The sequence below is a fragment of the Ctenopharyngodon idella genome, chromosome 19 (genome assembly GCF_019924925.1).
Source record: "Ctenopharyngodon idella isolate HZGC_01 chromosome 19, HZGC01, whole genome shotgun sequence".
NCBI lineage: Eukaryota > Metazoa > Chordata > Actinopteri > Cypriniformes > Xenocyprididae > Ctenopharyngodon > Ctenopharyngodon idella.
This window is the reverse complement of record NC_067238.1, coordinates 14,487,778-14,503,066: the sequence shown is the minus strand read 5'-3', so window position 1 is coordinate 14,503,066 and position 15,289 is coordinate 14,487,778. Positions and strand designations below refer to the sequence as shown.

Genomic DNA, 15,289 nt, shown 5'->3' with positions numbered 1-15,289 from the left:
GGAATCCTGAAATCATGAGTTTTGCTTTCATGGAAACCAAAGTCATAGTAAAATTAGTTTGTCATTGATTGCCGACTATTAAACTTACATCGTCAGTGAAGATAGCAAGTTTCCCGCTCTCCAACATATCTTCCAGTTCCTCATTGGTAGTTGTTCTGCCAGCTAATTAAAGATATCAGAAGTACATAGTATCATTATGCTGCATCCTGGGTATTTTGATGAGATTTGTGTTTCTGTATTAGATCAACTCATAGAATATGGCTCACAGGTCATGGTTTTGATCCAGTAACATGCTGTATAGCTTTAATGAACAGTCTGTCACTTCAGTTAGTAAGATTTGTAGTTAAAATGTAACTGCATTCCAGTTATGTGGAGGATGTTTCTCAAATTTTGCGTGTGGGTGGGTGTGTGTCTTTGTGCGTGCTAGCAGAACTCACTAATTTCCAGTTGTCTCTGAATGCGGTCCTTGCAGCGGTCCCTATATTTGGACTGCGTGGTGTTGTACTCCGTCATCACCTCCACAAACTTGCGTGACAGCGTGGAATGCTGTGGGATAAAGGTAGAGGTTGCACATCAGGATGTGAATACATGCGCTGACAGTAGGCGGCTTGAGATAATAATATTGTGGGCTAAGTGTGATCGTTGTGAAATCAGCCCCTGCTTTTGCTGCAGTTTGAGAGATTACTGCGCATATTCTGTTTTTGAACAGCAGATGGCACTAAGGAGGGTGTTTGACAGAGCCGCTCAGTGGGAGGGCAGAGGTCACAGGAAGTATGTCTGTCTCTGAGCACACTGGACACCCTGAAGGTCAGATTTGTTACTGTTTTGCTGAATATTGCTTCCATTTTAGAGAAACTATTTTACATAATAACAAAAAGCTTTGAAAGTCTTGAATATCCCCTGAGCACTTCCTATGACATTATTCCCAAGTGAAAGACGCAATGCATGTATTTTTATATATAGGCCTATACATGTATATGTGGAACTTGATGGACACAAAACAAAAGATGAAATTATTCATAACAAATGATAAGTCTGATAGCTTGTAACACTTACATTTAAAAAATGTTAAACAGTAAAAGTAATATTCTAAGATTATTTATTAATTGAATATTAAATATAATAATGAAGAAGTTGTGACGTTGTTTGACAATGGAAAACTAAACTAACAATAATAAATTAATAATAAGTTCTTCTTTGTCAAGTATTTTACACATTACATTGATTTAACTCAATAGATTGACAATGACTATCGTTAGGAGAATAAAGATAGTAAATAATGTAAATATTTCTCATTATTTTCATACCTGTGTCTTGCGGATCCGCAAATCTGCAGATGATCTGTTCAACCCCTCCTCTTGCTCGATACTTTGTTCGATTGCTGTGGAATAGAGAAATAAACTGAATATAAGAAATTGTAGTAAAACAGCAAACCCATGCACCTGCAGTGAGCATGAGAAAGATTGCCTCTTCAATATATTCTAATGATTGACATTTCATATAGCAGCTGTCTCACCCTGGTTACCTGGTTACAACATTTACTGAGGTGGCAATGCAACTACAACACGAAAAAGTAATTGGCGGACTGAACTGTTACAATGAAAGTGCATACACACTAGGTGTCAGACAAAGTAGTCCCAGAGTAATAACAAGTCCCTTAATCTCAGAAGGACAACAGATCTCACTGTCCACTTCAGGAGACAATGGGATTCGCACTCCATTCAGTTCTAATGGAGCTGGGTGCACCATGTGTCACTGGCTACATCAACGAGAGTGTAGATGAAGTAGCTATCAGAAGGACCATCACTGTGGGCTACTTTTAAAGATACAGTAGCCAAAAAAAAAAAAAATATATATATATATATACACAGTATAATAAAATAAATACAAATAATTTTGAATAATACATTAAATAATATAAATAAATATATAACCCTAGCCCTATCCACCTATTTTTTCAATGCGGAAGTTAAGGTGTTTTCTGTGAATGTGCAAGACTTCTGATTTATTAGCCGCCATAGGGAAATGCCAAGAAGAATATCAAAGTGCAGTAAACTGTAAAACTTTTTGCACTACAAATGTGTTTATAATTAATACAATACATTAAAATAATATGGTAAGAAATACCAGTTTTCAATATCAAGCAGCATAAAGAGCTGTTTTGTACAGCTAAAAATAACTGGAAGCGAATGACCCCAAAGCCAGACACATTAATAAATTTAATATATTATATAATAAATATATAATGTTATACAAATAATATAGAATAATATTTATTATAAAAAAATAAAAATATAAAGGATATTCACTAGTGAAGGGTTTGTGTTGCCATCAGCCAATTAATGTTGTCATGAAATAATTTTCTTGTGGTTTCCAAAGAGATTAGTCACATGGCATTCACGGCTCAGGTGATTGGCTCTAAAAACAAAGCTGGCAGGATGCAGGTCATGTACTTCTGGTCGATCAACTGCCATTGAGATGAATGAGAATGCTAACTGATACCTCTCTATAAAAATTAGGTATAGGTGTAATAAAAATAATTTTCAATTAATTTAATTACTCATATTGTATTAGTTACTGAAAAATGTTATCTTGTTCTTGGGGTGGAGTGCAACTTTTTGTCTTTTCCTGAGCGACTTCAGAAGGAGAACACTTCAAAAGAGATTAGTTGAAACTCCTACTTGTTAAGAATTTTCTATTGCTTAACTCCCTTCGCCTCAGGTGGCTGCCTTTTGAATCAAAGATTGAGTCCAAATTAGCTTTGCCTACGTGATGAAGAAGGTTTTAGGAGCTTTTAGAGGACTAAACTTCATGTATACTTGCAAATAGACTTTTCTCATTTTCTCACGCTAAATTCAAAGAGTTGAAGAACATTGCAAGAATGTTCACCATCTCAAGCTAATCTCAGATCTGTTTCATTATTTATATAAAGAGAGCAGGATAATATTTTTTATGTTTTACATAAAATACATGTTAAAACAATCATACAGCAATATAAAAGTGCTAATAAAGTTAAAATCTTTGTTTTTTTATACCTTTTAATTTAGAGCGCACTTTATTGGCTGTCTTCTTAATGTCAGCTGTGAGGTCCTCCAACTCCTGCTTGGTCTCTGCAGAGCAAAAACACAAGGAAATACAAAAGAAAAGTTGTTTAAATGCATATAAGGTTGAGTTTTCATTGTTAATGAGCACTGGTTGCATTATATATAGGGTACAAAGTTGTGTGACAACATACTGCATTACGATAGATAGACAGACAGACAAGACAGATAGATAGATAGATAGTTAGATAGATGGACTTTTTCTAACAAAAAAAAAGTTTTTTTGCTTAATAAATGCTAAAAAAAAGAAAAAGTTCAAGATGTATTATATGAAATACATCTTGAACTTTTCTTATCTTATCTTTCATAATCCATTTTTTACTGGAGAACTTGACCAAAATACAAATTAACAATCCAGAATTTTGCAGTGCAGTGTATATTAGTTTTTAAGAATGTAACCTTTGAAAATATCTCAGGCCATATAATGTTCTTGTTCTTTAAAGTGAAAAATGAGCGCTCTGGTTAAGCGGTGGATGTGTGTACAGACTGCAGGCTGCAGTCATATGTTGATTGATAGTTACTGCAGTGCCATTCACTCCCTGGACACCACCTCAGCCTTTTCAACTCCCACCTACACACTCTCCTTTCCTCTGACTAATCCAATCCCTCGCTGCTTTCTCTCATTTCTCCAGCCATGAGAGTTTGATGACCATGACATTTCTTCCTCTACGAGTATTAATGCCAATCACTTTATCACCAGGGATTATTTAGGAGGAATAATGCACTTGCAAATTCATACCGAAATATTTATCATAATATATGTGCACACTGACTGTCTGAGATTTTAGTCTTAAATTTTGTATTTAAATATGTACTTATGTGTTATGCATAACATATATATATTCATAGTTCAGTCATGACTCTAACCGAGCACTGATAGGTTCCTATAATGTTGTGACATTAGCCAACTAGATGTACTTCCTAATCCATGTGACCATATACTTTGTACCCAAGCCTGCGATCGCCCTGCTGTGCGATTATAAAAACTTTTGTTTACCTCTCTTCCTCCCCAGTGCCACCTGTAGAAATCTGCTACGGGGGTTTTAACATATTCTTGCAGCAGCATGTCCTTATGTATGTTATTTTAACTAAGCTGAACAAATTCTCGTATTTCCTCATCAGAGTAGCAGATCTCGTTTGCCAAATCATGCCCTATGCCAATAAATGCTGGTCCAATAATTCACTCCATGTGTTGGCATGATTAAAATACATATACACAACTTATCACTAAATAGGGTTTAATAAGCCGGGTTGAGAATTTATACAAGCCCCACACTTTAAATCTCTCAGCATCTCCTCCTGGCCATCAATATTGTGACTCCTGCTGATCACTTTCAGGGGATGGACGGTGGGCGGCGGGTGGGAGAAGGGTGATAAATTATACGTCTATAGGTTTTGAAGAGTAATTCATCACTTTGATTGTCGTTTCATATACTGGTGATTCTTCAATTAGGGGAACTTTTCTGTTCCCAAGGATGATCGTTTTTTTTTTGCTTTTAAAGGATAGCTCATAATGGTTTAAACTTTTTAATTGTGTGTCCTTAATTACTTTTTCCTCATTTTTAGGAGTGTTGAAAGGATAAATTTGCCAGAATTTCTCTATTTTCCCCAATATATTCTCTCTTTAGTTAAGTTAATTGATTGTTAGCTTTTGGCAATTGGGTATTATTTTGATTTGCATGTTGGGTTGACCAAATTCAGTATGCTGGAACATATTTTTGTAATATCCTTAATATATTTGTATATGAAAAATGACTTTTCAAGTATTTAGAAAAATCTGAACATCTGCATTGAAACCATATTCCCTTTATCAGAGAATTACAAACTTTCAAAGAGTAGAAATTATTTAAATTAATTAAAAATAAATTAAAACTATTTAACAGTGATTCATAAATATTGGTAATGTACCATTAAAAACATTTAAATCACTTTTATTTTTTTTTAAAAAGCACATGACAAACAAAACAGTGTAAAAAAGCGCTTAAAAAGCAATGCTGTCCTGTAAAACAAATGATCTGTTTAGTCACTCATGTCCGTTAAAGTGCTGTAGTCAGGGTGTGGCCAGTTCCCCTGTCCATCGATTAAACAAAAGTGTAATGTATCTCCTGTCACTGAGTTTGCATCACAATATTTGCACACCGCTACACTATTGTTGTCCTTACAGACAGCTAAATGCGGTCCTGCTCTTTCCTGTTCTAAACAAGCCGTTGTCTCATGTCAGCTTTTTTTTCTCATGTGGTCGAGAGATCGATTTGACCGATGAGAATGTTTCTTGTCACACCCACTGTTTAACATGACATCTAACCAGCACTTTAATAGCTTTTAAATGTGATTTTATTTGTATCGGTTAGCAGTTGCCACATATTTGCTAAAGCAGGCCTGTTGCAGCAGAAACAAGTGAGGTTTAGGATTTCTGCAAAATGTTCATTCATACAGTTCTACAAAATCTACCCCTGCATGTTTGTTTATAAATATTTTTCACAAATTCACAGAATTCTGCAGTTTTTTTTTCTCTCAAAATTACCTCATAAAATATGAAAAAGCTCTACAGGCCTGGCTCGGCCTATTAATGGCCGACTTTTATGATCTTTTATTAGCTAATGTTTATCTAATATGAATTTACTAGTAATTTATGATAGCTAGATAAATTACATGAACCTGAATACTGTGTAGCATATGGTGTTTGTTGATGTCTGCTTAAAAAAAAAAACATTATGTAATTTCTGCAGGTTTTTTTTTTTTGGCCACATATTACCGCCTACTGCAAAATGCATTTAGCAAAACATTCCAACAAATAAATGAACACTTATAGCAATGCTTTTATGTTTATATATTGAACATGCAATACAATCCAGACCATTGGCAGTATAGAAATGCTAACCATCAAATTTATCACCCCTCAGCTAAGTGAACTATGCACAGCTCATTTTTACTTGCTAACGTCACTCACCTGCAGGGCAACATGGAGAACTTTTGGGGGCAGGAGTTCATTCTGCGCTATAATTCTGATGGCTAATTTAGTCATTTAAGCTGATTGGGTGAATTAATGAACTAGGGCACGGAGGTAACCATTAGTCACCCGTAGAGCCAACAGAGGTTAACATTTTTGCTGAAGGTCACAACAGCAGAATTTAAAAGAGAGGGATTCACTCATCTTTTAGCAAGCTGGCTTTTTCCACAAACGTTGCACATTTAGCTTTGTACAGTAGCACATAGAAAAGAATGCAATGTAAAAGTAGGGTGACCTCAGTAAAAGGATAATAAAAAATCCATGAAATGCTTTGGTTTTGCGGTGGGGGTGTATTAATGGAGAACTTGGGCTGCTAACGTAGATGTTGTGGATTAGCTTCTAGAAGCGCTGACCCAGAAATGTTACTGAGATCACAATAACGCTGTTTCACTTGAGGGTGAGGGGGATGGTATTACAGTCTTGGTTAAAGATCTAAGCACACAAACGTTAGCTTGATCAAGTTGACGTGACCCATGAATTTGCCAGTGACTGAGATCATATTCCCATCATTATATTCCGAGTGGAATATTTTGGATAAAAGGAAAAGGAAAAATGACAGTGTCTGTCTTTCCATTTTTGTATGTATTTTTGTGACTGAATTCAAAGGCTTCTGCTATAAGAAAGAGAAATGGGCATTGGCCTCAAATCCTCGAAAATAAACCTTGAATTCTTCTATACTGTACATGTTATGCAGTATGTATAACATTACAAGCTCAATAAATAACAAAAACACACACAACACTATATACACTGAAACTGAAGGAGAATAATACAAGGAGAACAACTTAAGTTAGACATTTAAAGCCATAAATGGAAATTTTATCATGTCATACTCACTCCCATGTAATTTGTCCTGTATAACGACTCAAAAGTCGATCTTAAGCAGAATGCTTACTTTCTGTTGCTTTTCTGTTTTTCTTTTTCAGTCACAATTTAAAGAAGTTTTTGTTTTTCATGAGACTTTGACTTTTCCTACTTCCTACTAATAAGCCAATAAGTGCTCCTCTGCTGCCATTTACTGGTCTTTTTTTTTTTTTAATTAAAGTTTGTTTGCCACAAAGCATTAGTTTTCCTTCATCTTTTAACTTTTAGTTTTACAAATCACATTAAAAATGACATAAAAATAACATTAACATTAAAATTAAAGCTTTGAAGTGTTCAGTGTTGGAAAAAGTGTGAAGCACTTTAAAAAGTCCTTGAAAAGTTCTTGAATTTCACTTTCAAAAGTTTTCATGAACCCTGAAATGAATAATGTAAAAACATTTGACCATTTCTGCAACCATGGTTACAGTTAGCGTTACTACATTAAATCCATTGTGAATGTTGGTGATTTTGTTGTGGACTGGAGAGCCTTATATAACTTGTTTATTCATGTTTGATCTGATACCTGTAGTTTATAACAGAGAATGCTTTGCAGAATTTAAATGTCGCTGTGACGTTATTAATTCTGCGATGAATTCAAACGCTTTCTCACTGGATTTCCCAGCGCTGTGTAGTAACAGTACCGCGCTGTGTTGGACTGTTTGTTATTGTCCGAGCTGATAAACAGACTGTGTTTCGCAGCTCAAACAAGTAACACGGTTTCGTTCCGCTTTTGTTTCATTTGCCATTTGATGTTTCTCATATGCATTATGTGCAACGGAAATGGCAGCTCTCATTAGTTGGGCAACATGGTGGTCGCACCAGTGCGACCTCTAACAAAATTTAGTTGTGGCGGCAAGAAAAAAGGTCGCAGTCTGGAGCCCTAATGGCAGTGTAAATTGGCATGTACTTTTGTTACTTTTAAGTGCATGTCTTCCTAACTTCATGAAACAACATGAGTGTGAGTAAATAATGACAACATTTTCATTTTGGGTGCACTATTCCTTCAAGAATTGGTTTATTAAATATGTTCTCCGCCTCTCCTCAGGTTTCTGTTTCACACTGACACAGATATCGAGACAGACACTCAACTTCCACAGGTTCTCTTCATCCTTCATGCAGCGTGGTGAAAACAGACAGAGGGGAAAGCAAAAGAAAAGAGAACAGGAAAAAAAGAAAATAATGTTCTTATACATGCATGCAACAACATAACAGAAACAAAGAAACCATGCACTGAAACCAAAGCAAATCACATGCAGTCAAATGTATGAAACTGAACCAAAACTGTCAGACATAGTGAGACATCATCTATTAAAGATTCATCTATAGCAGCTGAGTCATTCATAGGCTGTAGATTTCTTGAACTAAGACAGGCAGCTTTAGAGGGCACTCTGGGTTTGGGGTTCAATGCATTCAATAAGATGTATCAACGGCATTTGTGGCATATTGTCAGTTACAACAGAAAATAATTTTGAAAAATGTGTAGTTACAGTAAAGCACTTACAATGGAAGTAAATAAAGCCAGGCAATACATGCTAAAATATAGCCACAAGCATAGTAGAGCCACAATACTATTAAACAGGTTAACATGAGACTAATATAATAGAATTTTTTAATAACATGTTTGTGTGAAGTTATTTACAGTATTAAACAGTTCTGGGCCTCGAATTTGATTGGCTGAGCAGTGTTCCAAGAGTCCTGAAAAATGCTTAACTTAAATGCTAAACTTTTTATACAGTGTATAGATTTTGCTTTTACTCTCTCTGCAGGTTACATGGTTGCACCAGTAGGTGGCAAGAAGTGACTCACTGAATCATTCATTCAAATGGTGCGTTCAAGTGACCGTCTATATGAGTGAGTCACTGAATTATTCACTCAAAGTATTTGTTTAAAAACAATAATTCAATCAGAAATGAAACAAGTGTCTGTCTTTTTGGGTGAGTCATTAAATCATTCACTCAAATGATTTCTTTAAAAACACTTATTCAATCAGGAATGAAAACAAGTGACTGTCTTTATGAACGAATCACTGAATCAGTAACTCAAATGATTTGTTCGATAACACTGATTCATTCAGGAGCTACAAAACACCACTACTGTGTGTTATTTAGTTTTTGTCTATGATGAAAAATTGGCAAAGTAACTGGCAATATTGTGTCTAAAATGTAAGTTACTCAATATTGCCTTCTTGAACTGTTGTATAAAAGCAATATCACACTCACAGGGGCACCATTTACTTCCATTTTAAATGGTACATATCCAAACATGGAAGTACTACGGCACTTTTTTTGTTACCGAATAATCCCAAATCTATTTTATATATTTAACCTGCCCTGAATCTTATGTTTAATTACTATTAAAAGGTGAAGTATGTATTTTCGGCACCACCAATAGGAATTGCAAAAATAATGACTCTTTTCACTTGGTTTTCACAAAAAAATAGCCTATAAATAAACATACTTATGGTTGTCTCTGCTTGTTAAATGAGATAAAAGTATTTTAACATAAAAAATACACACTGCACCTATAAAAATGGTCTATTTGCTATTCACTGTTAATTCAGAAGCAGTATTTGAGTACCTGTAAAATAACGGATCCAACAAAAGCATTTCTTCATTAAATAATGTTGTAATCTCATTGATTTGACAGTTGACTTACTGCACATATACTAAAGAGCTGCTCTGTCAGAATGACCTCACACATTAGTCACAGACAATACTGGAATGACTCGAACAGTCATAGCCATTTGCTGTAAATTGAAGACTGTTGCTGGGGAAAGATGAGGTGAGCAGAATTTTTTAGCAACATTTGAGGACTCGGAGCTGAAGAAACAGCCTCTATAGATGCAGTGTGGGCTGGTGCATTATGAGGTGTGTGGGCTGGGTCTAACAAACACTTGGAGCAATGTGGTGACTCTTTTGTAGAGTGGGTGGCGCAAATGCAAGGTATTGGAGAAAGGCTTGAATAGGCTCACCAATGAGCTCATATATCTTACCACACAGCTGCAATGAAGTCATGGAGCTGGTGCTTTCCAAAAAGCGATAAATTCTTTATCGAATTTGCACCCCTCACAACCTTCCTGCATTGTGACCGAATATGCAAGCATAACTTTTTAGGGGTCGTACATGTGTTAAAGGGACAGTTCTCCAAAAAATAAAAATTCTGTCATCATTTACTCACCTTCTGTACATAAAATGTTCAAAAAAGTAGTCTATATGACTTTAAATTTCCATGCAAAGATTTTGAATATAGCACATAAGTCAGATTTTATGCAATGAACATGAGTAAATGATTCATGTTTGGGGCAAACAATCCTTTTAAAGCAGATCTCGCCCCCCAATGACTACCAAAGTACTTATTTTTCGTAATATGGTGGTAAATGGGGGGCGAGATCTATTTGGTTACAAACATTCTTCCAAATATCTTCCTTTGTGTTCGGCAGAACAAAGAATTTTATACAGGTTTGGAACAATTTGAGGGGGAGTAAATGATGACAGAATTTTCATTTTTGGGTGAACTATCCCTTTAAGTGTGAGCGGTATAGTAGACAATGCAAATATACAGTGCATCACATTTAATGACGAAAACGTGGGTGAAGTTGAAAGCTAATGTAGAAATGTGTCATCTTGCCCTGAGATAATATAGATATGCATTCACAAACGTGTGTCTGTGTGGTTTATATTTGTGTGCACGAATGGATAGATCCTAGAGGGAGATATGGGGGAGGTAAAACATCAAATTTGCACTTTTTTTTTTTACTGTATGCCTGAACGTCTCACTGATGAAGTGTCACATACAGTACGAAAAACAAGAATATTCTAGAGGAAGAATTTTCATTTTTAAACCACACTGAAATGAATGTGAATGCTTCTTCATAGATGCCATGGGGCAGTATTTTGGATAAAACTGTGTGCTGATGGGTGGAACTCACTTTCATCAGGGTTGGGTGCAGCTAGGATGGCACTGTGCTGCTTCTTGACCTGTTCTACATCCTCTGACAGCTTTTCAATACAGCCACGGATCTCCTCCACCTGTCAGGAGAACATTCCTTAAATAATCAATATAGTGTCATTTGCAAATTATATGAAAGAGGACTAAATCTAAATGACTATTTACTTGCATATTGTGAAACTCTGTGTAAAAAAAAAAAAAAAAAAGGAAAAAAGTAATTGGCTAATCAGCTTGAATAATATGGAGCAATTTATTATTTGTATATTTATAATATAAATATTATATATTTAGATTATATTTTTTTGACATTTTTCTAAATCCCATATTAAAGATACCATATTATTTCACATCACATGAAATGTTAGCTGTAGAAATTAATTTGCGATCAATGTTCATCTTTTGGAAGAAAGCATGCAGGAACAACACTGCTTTAAGGTGTGAACTGCATAAAAATGAATAACTACACTTCCTTATGTTCAAGTAATGAAAAACAGTATGGGAAACAAGAGACTTTTTTGTTTTATATTTTAGATTTAATCATTTTGAATATACTTACAGTATAGTGGCCAAAAGTGATGTCTGGCCTAGGAAAATTGACATCTTCAAGCAAAAGGAACTGGATGAATATTTGAATGCTACCGATCCCGATCTGAATTCTGACTTGTGATTCAGCCTGAATCATAATCACACCATGTTCGTTCGTTGGCCAGAGGAGAACTGGCCCATCCGACTGAGCCTGGTTTCTCCCAAGGTTTTTTTCTCCATTCTGTCACTTGATGGAGTTTGAGTTCCTTGCCAGTGTCGCCTCTTGCTTGCTTAGTTGGGGACACTTAATATTCAACAATATAGATGAAATGAACTAATTTAATAATTGACGATCTTTACAACAGAACTAAATCAACACTGAACTGACTTCAGCTGAACAACAGCCGAAATGCATCATTTTCCTTTTATAACTATAAACTGCTTTGAAACAATCTGTATTGTATAAAGCGCTATATAAATAAAGGTGACTAAACTTGACTTGATTATTATGATTATTTTAAAGATTTTGTAAGTGTAGTGGTAGTGCTTGGAGTAAATTGTTTTATGAGTGATAACGCAATGAAACATGAGAAGATTGTTCGGACATAATTTTTGGCCAGGCTGTCATATAAAGAAATTGTGAGCACATACAAAAACAAGAGAGAACCAACAAAATATTAATAACTGAGTATGTTGTAGTCGACGTATGCTTTTTCATGTGAGCTTTTTATTTTTCTATGAATTTATTTGTATATTACAATAAAACATGTAGCTGCAGTTTGGCCAAATAATTTTTTTTTGGCCAAATAATTTTGTCAGATAAATACCTTAACCAAGTTTAGTATTTTGTTTTTCCTTCATATTTAAAATATTTCAAAAAAAATATATATAAAATCTTTTCCTTATATTTTGATCGTTAAATCAAACTTGTAGAGTCATAAAAAACAAATATCCACTCCAGACATCACTTTTGGCCACTACTGTAGATTCTACATTTTTTTTACTGCAAATTATATTATCAGAATTAGTCTAAGTAGTTAAAGGCTTGAATACACTACACAACTTTTTTGCTCTGATTTGCAGTCTGGACGAGTCAATGCTAGTTGCTGAAATTCAGAGCAAATCTACAGATTTTGTGCAGTTGGATCACAAAGTGTATGATGGGCAGTTGGGCACAGATTCCATTTTTTTTATTTTTGTTTTAGCTTCAGACTATGATTCCATCAAGTCAGGATATCAAACATTTAATATTCTGAGCCAATTTTAAAACAAATATTGTTTTCATTTTTGTCATGTATCTACTGTCAATGAGATGCGTGTTTCTGCATGAGTTTCTTGTGTTTGGAATGACTTGAAAGTCCGGTAGTATTTGATATGTGTTTACTTTTATGATGCCCAGTTTTTTTTACTCTGTAACCATTTACAAAGTTGGCAAGTGTATGATGCGTAGTGTTTTGAAATCTGTTCAGATTTTTAAAGTCAAATAGTGTGTTCAGGGCCGGATTTACCAAATATTGTAACATAGGCAAAATAAATTTTTTGGACCCCCCAAAAACCTGCCTCGCTGTTGGTAGGAAACTTCTTATGACCAAAACAGCTACTTTTCAGGAAATTGAAAAGAACACTCTCTATTTTTTAAATAATTTAACACTGTGTTGTCGAAGTTGATATTTTTATATGATCATATACTTGCAATTTTTGACCAGCGAATGTCGTGTTTTGTCCATCATTAGAACGGCTGTATCTGAGGCAGTAAGCGCATTGCATTATGTTTTCATCAACTTATATGTTATAAAGTTTACTGTAGCTATGTGGGTGCTCAGTGATTTTTTTTTTTTTCTGTCATTTGGCCAAAATCTCATGTTATAAAAGATGAAGTGCTATGCACAAGTTATTTAAGTTAGTATTGGCTATGACTCAACAGCAAATGCTAGTCTAAGACACTTTTCTCCACTCCTCAAATACATAAAACATTAGCGTTTATATGTATATTTAGTGTTTCTTGAAAAAAGAAAATGCTGTACTTGTTCAAGCAACCAATTCTTTATTTACCCTTCCACTGCAAACAAGTAAAGACGGTACAAACTGCATACAGGACTTCATGGTTAAAAATTTGCAAAACCCACAGACAGATATAAAGGGTGACCAATAGTAAGGGCTGTACGTTAACTTTTTTTGCACATAGCACTGGTGCTACAGAGGTCAAAAGTTTTGTAGCACAGGCCACACAATTGTAGCATAAGTATAAAACTGCAGGGTGACCTGTTAAAGGATTAGTTTACTTCAGAATTAAAATTTCCTGATAATTTACTCACCCCCATGTCATCCAAGATGTTTATGTCTTTCTTTCTTCAGTCGAAAAGAAATTAAGGTTTTTGAGCAAAATGTTCCAGGATTTTTCTCTATATAGTGGACTTCACCATGGTACAATGGGCTGAAGGTCCAAATTGAAGTTTCAGTGCAGCTTCAAAGGGCTCTACATGATCCCAGATGAGGAATAAGGGTCTTGTCTAGCAAAACAATCTGTCATTTTCTAAAAAAAATACTCATCTTGCACTGCTCTGCGATCTGCCATGCATTACATAATCACGTTGGAAAGGTCAAGTGTGATGTAGGCGGAAGTACCGCTCCAGTGTTTACAAGGGAATGTGCAAAGACTAAGTCAAACGCCTTTTATAAAAAAGGTAAAACAACAATGTCTGACAATTTTGAAGTTGAGATGGAGTTTTTCACCCTACCACGGAACTTCTGCCTACGTTACGTGTGAGCTTTCCAACGTGATTATGTAATGCATGGCGCATTGCAGAGCTAGTGCAAAATAAGCATTTCTGGTTAAAAAGTATATATGTATATGTGTATATATATATATATATATATATATATATTTTATATGACAGATTGTTTGAAGCTGCATTTAAACTGCAATTTGGACTATATTTGGACTGCAATTTGGAGCACTATATGGAAAAAAAAAATCCCGGAATGTTTTCCTCAAAAACCTTAATTTCTTTTCGACTGAAGAAAGACATAAACATCTTGGATGACATGGGGGTGAGTAAATTATCAGGAAATTTTAATTCTGAAGTGAACTAAAGAGAAAAAACTTTTCTACACTGGAGAAAAACGTATGGATCTGCATATGTTTACTTCAGATTTCTTTCTTTCCAATTTTTTTTTTACTCAAAATAAGCTGTGAGCATTATTGAATACACACACGTAATGCAATGTCTTTTTAATTCATACTTGCCCTCGCGCAGAAAGTGAGACTCATAGAAATAATAAATCTTATGACGTTCTAGGAAATCTCTTATATGGACAAAGGCATCCAGCTATTGCTGTGCAGCATAAAACGTAGATAGAGACGTTTTGACTGATAAAACATGAAGACAATTAACACACGATTGCGACAATATATGGTTTATCAGTGTTCTTTTAGACATTTTGAGTATTTTCATAAGAATAAAGTATATTTATAATGCAGCGCTAATCGACAAAGCCTTTATCACTGTATAGAATACTATAAAATAATATAATTTCTGCCTCATTCTATGATATGAAGCCACGTCAGCTCACAAGAGGAAGTTATTTTAAACACTCAGCTGATGTTATGAAGTGAGTTTGGAGTAAAAACATGCCATTAAATGTTTTCTTTTGTTGGACAGGTTTGTAAACACTTCTCATTACAAGTTTGGAAAGATGTGTTGCTTTTTCAAATGCATGTTATAAAAGTGACTCCAACTCACAACCCTCCGTAGCACCTGCGACAAATATGCACTGTACAGCCCTGCCAATAGTAATAAATTTATGAAAAAAATAAAATAAAATGACGAAATATGGAGAT

At 34.8% G+C, this 15,289-nt stretch overlaps 1 protein-coding gene and 1 long non-coding RNA gene across 2 annotated transcripts in view; one reads left to right on the top strand and one right to left on the bottom strand.

The window, feature by feature from the left end:
• The window catches only part of LOC127501465 (uncharacterized), a 57,956-nt gene that overhangs the window by 10,835 nt on the left and 31,832 nt on the right, over positions 1–15,289 (top strand). The gene's annotated exons all lie outside the window — the stretch shown is intronic.
• stx1b (syntaxin 1B) overlaps positions 1–15,289 on the bottom strand; it is a 42,857-nt gene that overhangs the window by 8,360 nt on the left and 19,208 nt on the right. The window contains exons 3-7 of the mRNA XM_051873445.1: positions 10,904–11,003; positions 3,036–3,110; positions 1,308–1,381; positions 438–546; positions 89–162 (exon numbers count right to left, since the gene is read on the bottom strand). Coding sequence (XP_051729405.1) covers positions 89–162; positions 438–546; positions 1,308–1,381; positions 3,036–3,110; positions 10,904–11,003 — 432 coding nt within the window. The remainder of the gene's footprint in view (positions 1–88; positions 163–437; positions 547–1,307; positions 1,382–3,035; positions 3,111–10,903; positions 11,004–15,289) is intronic.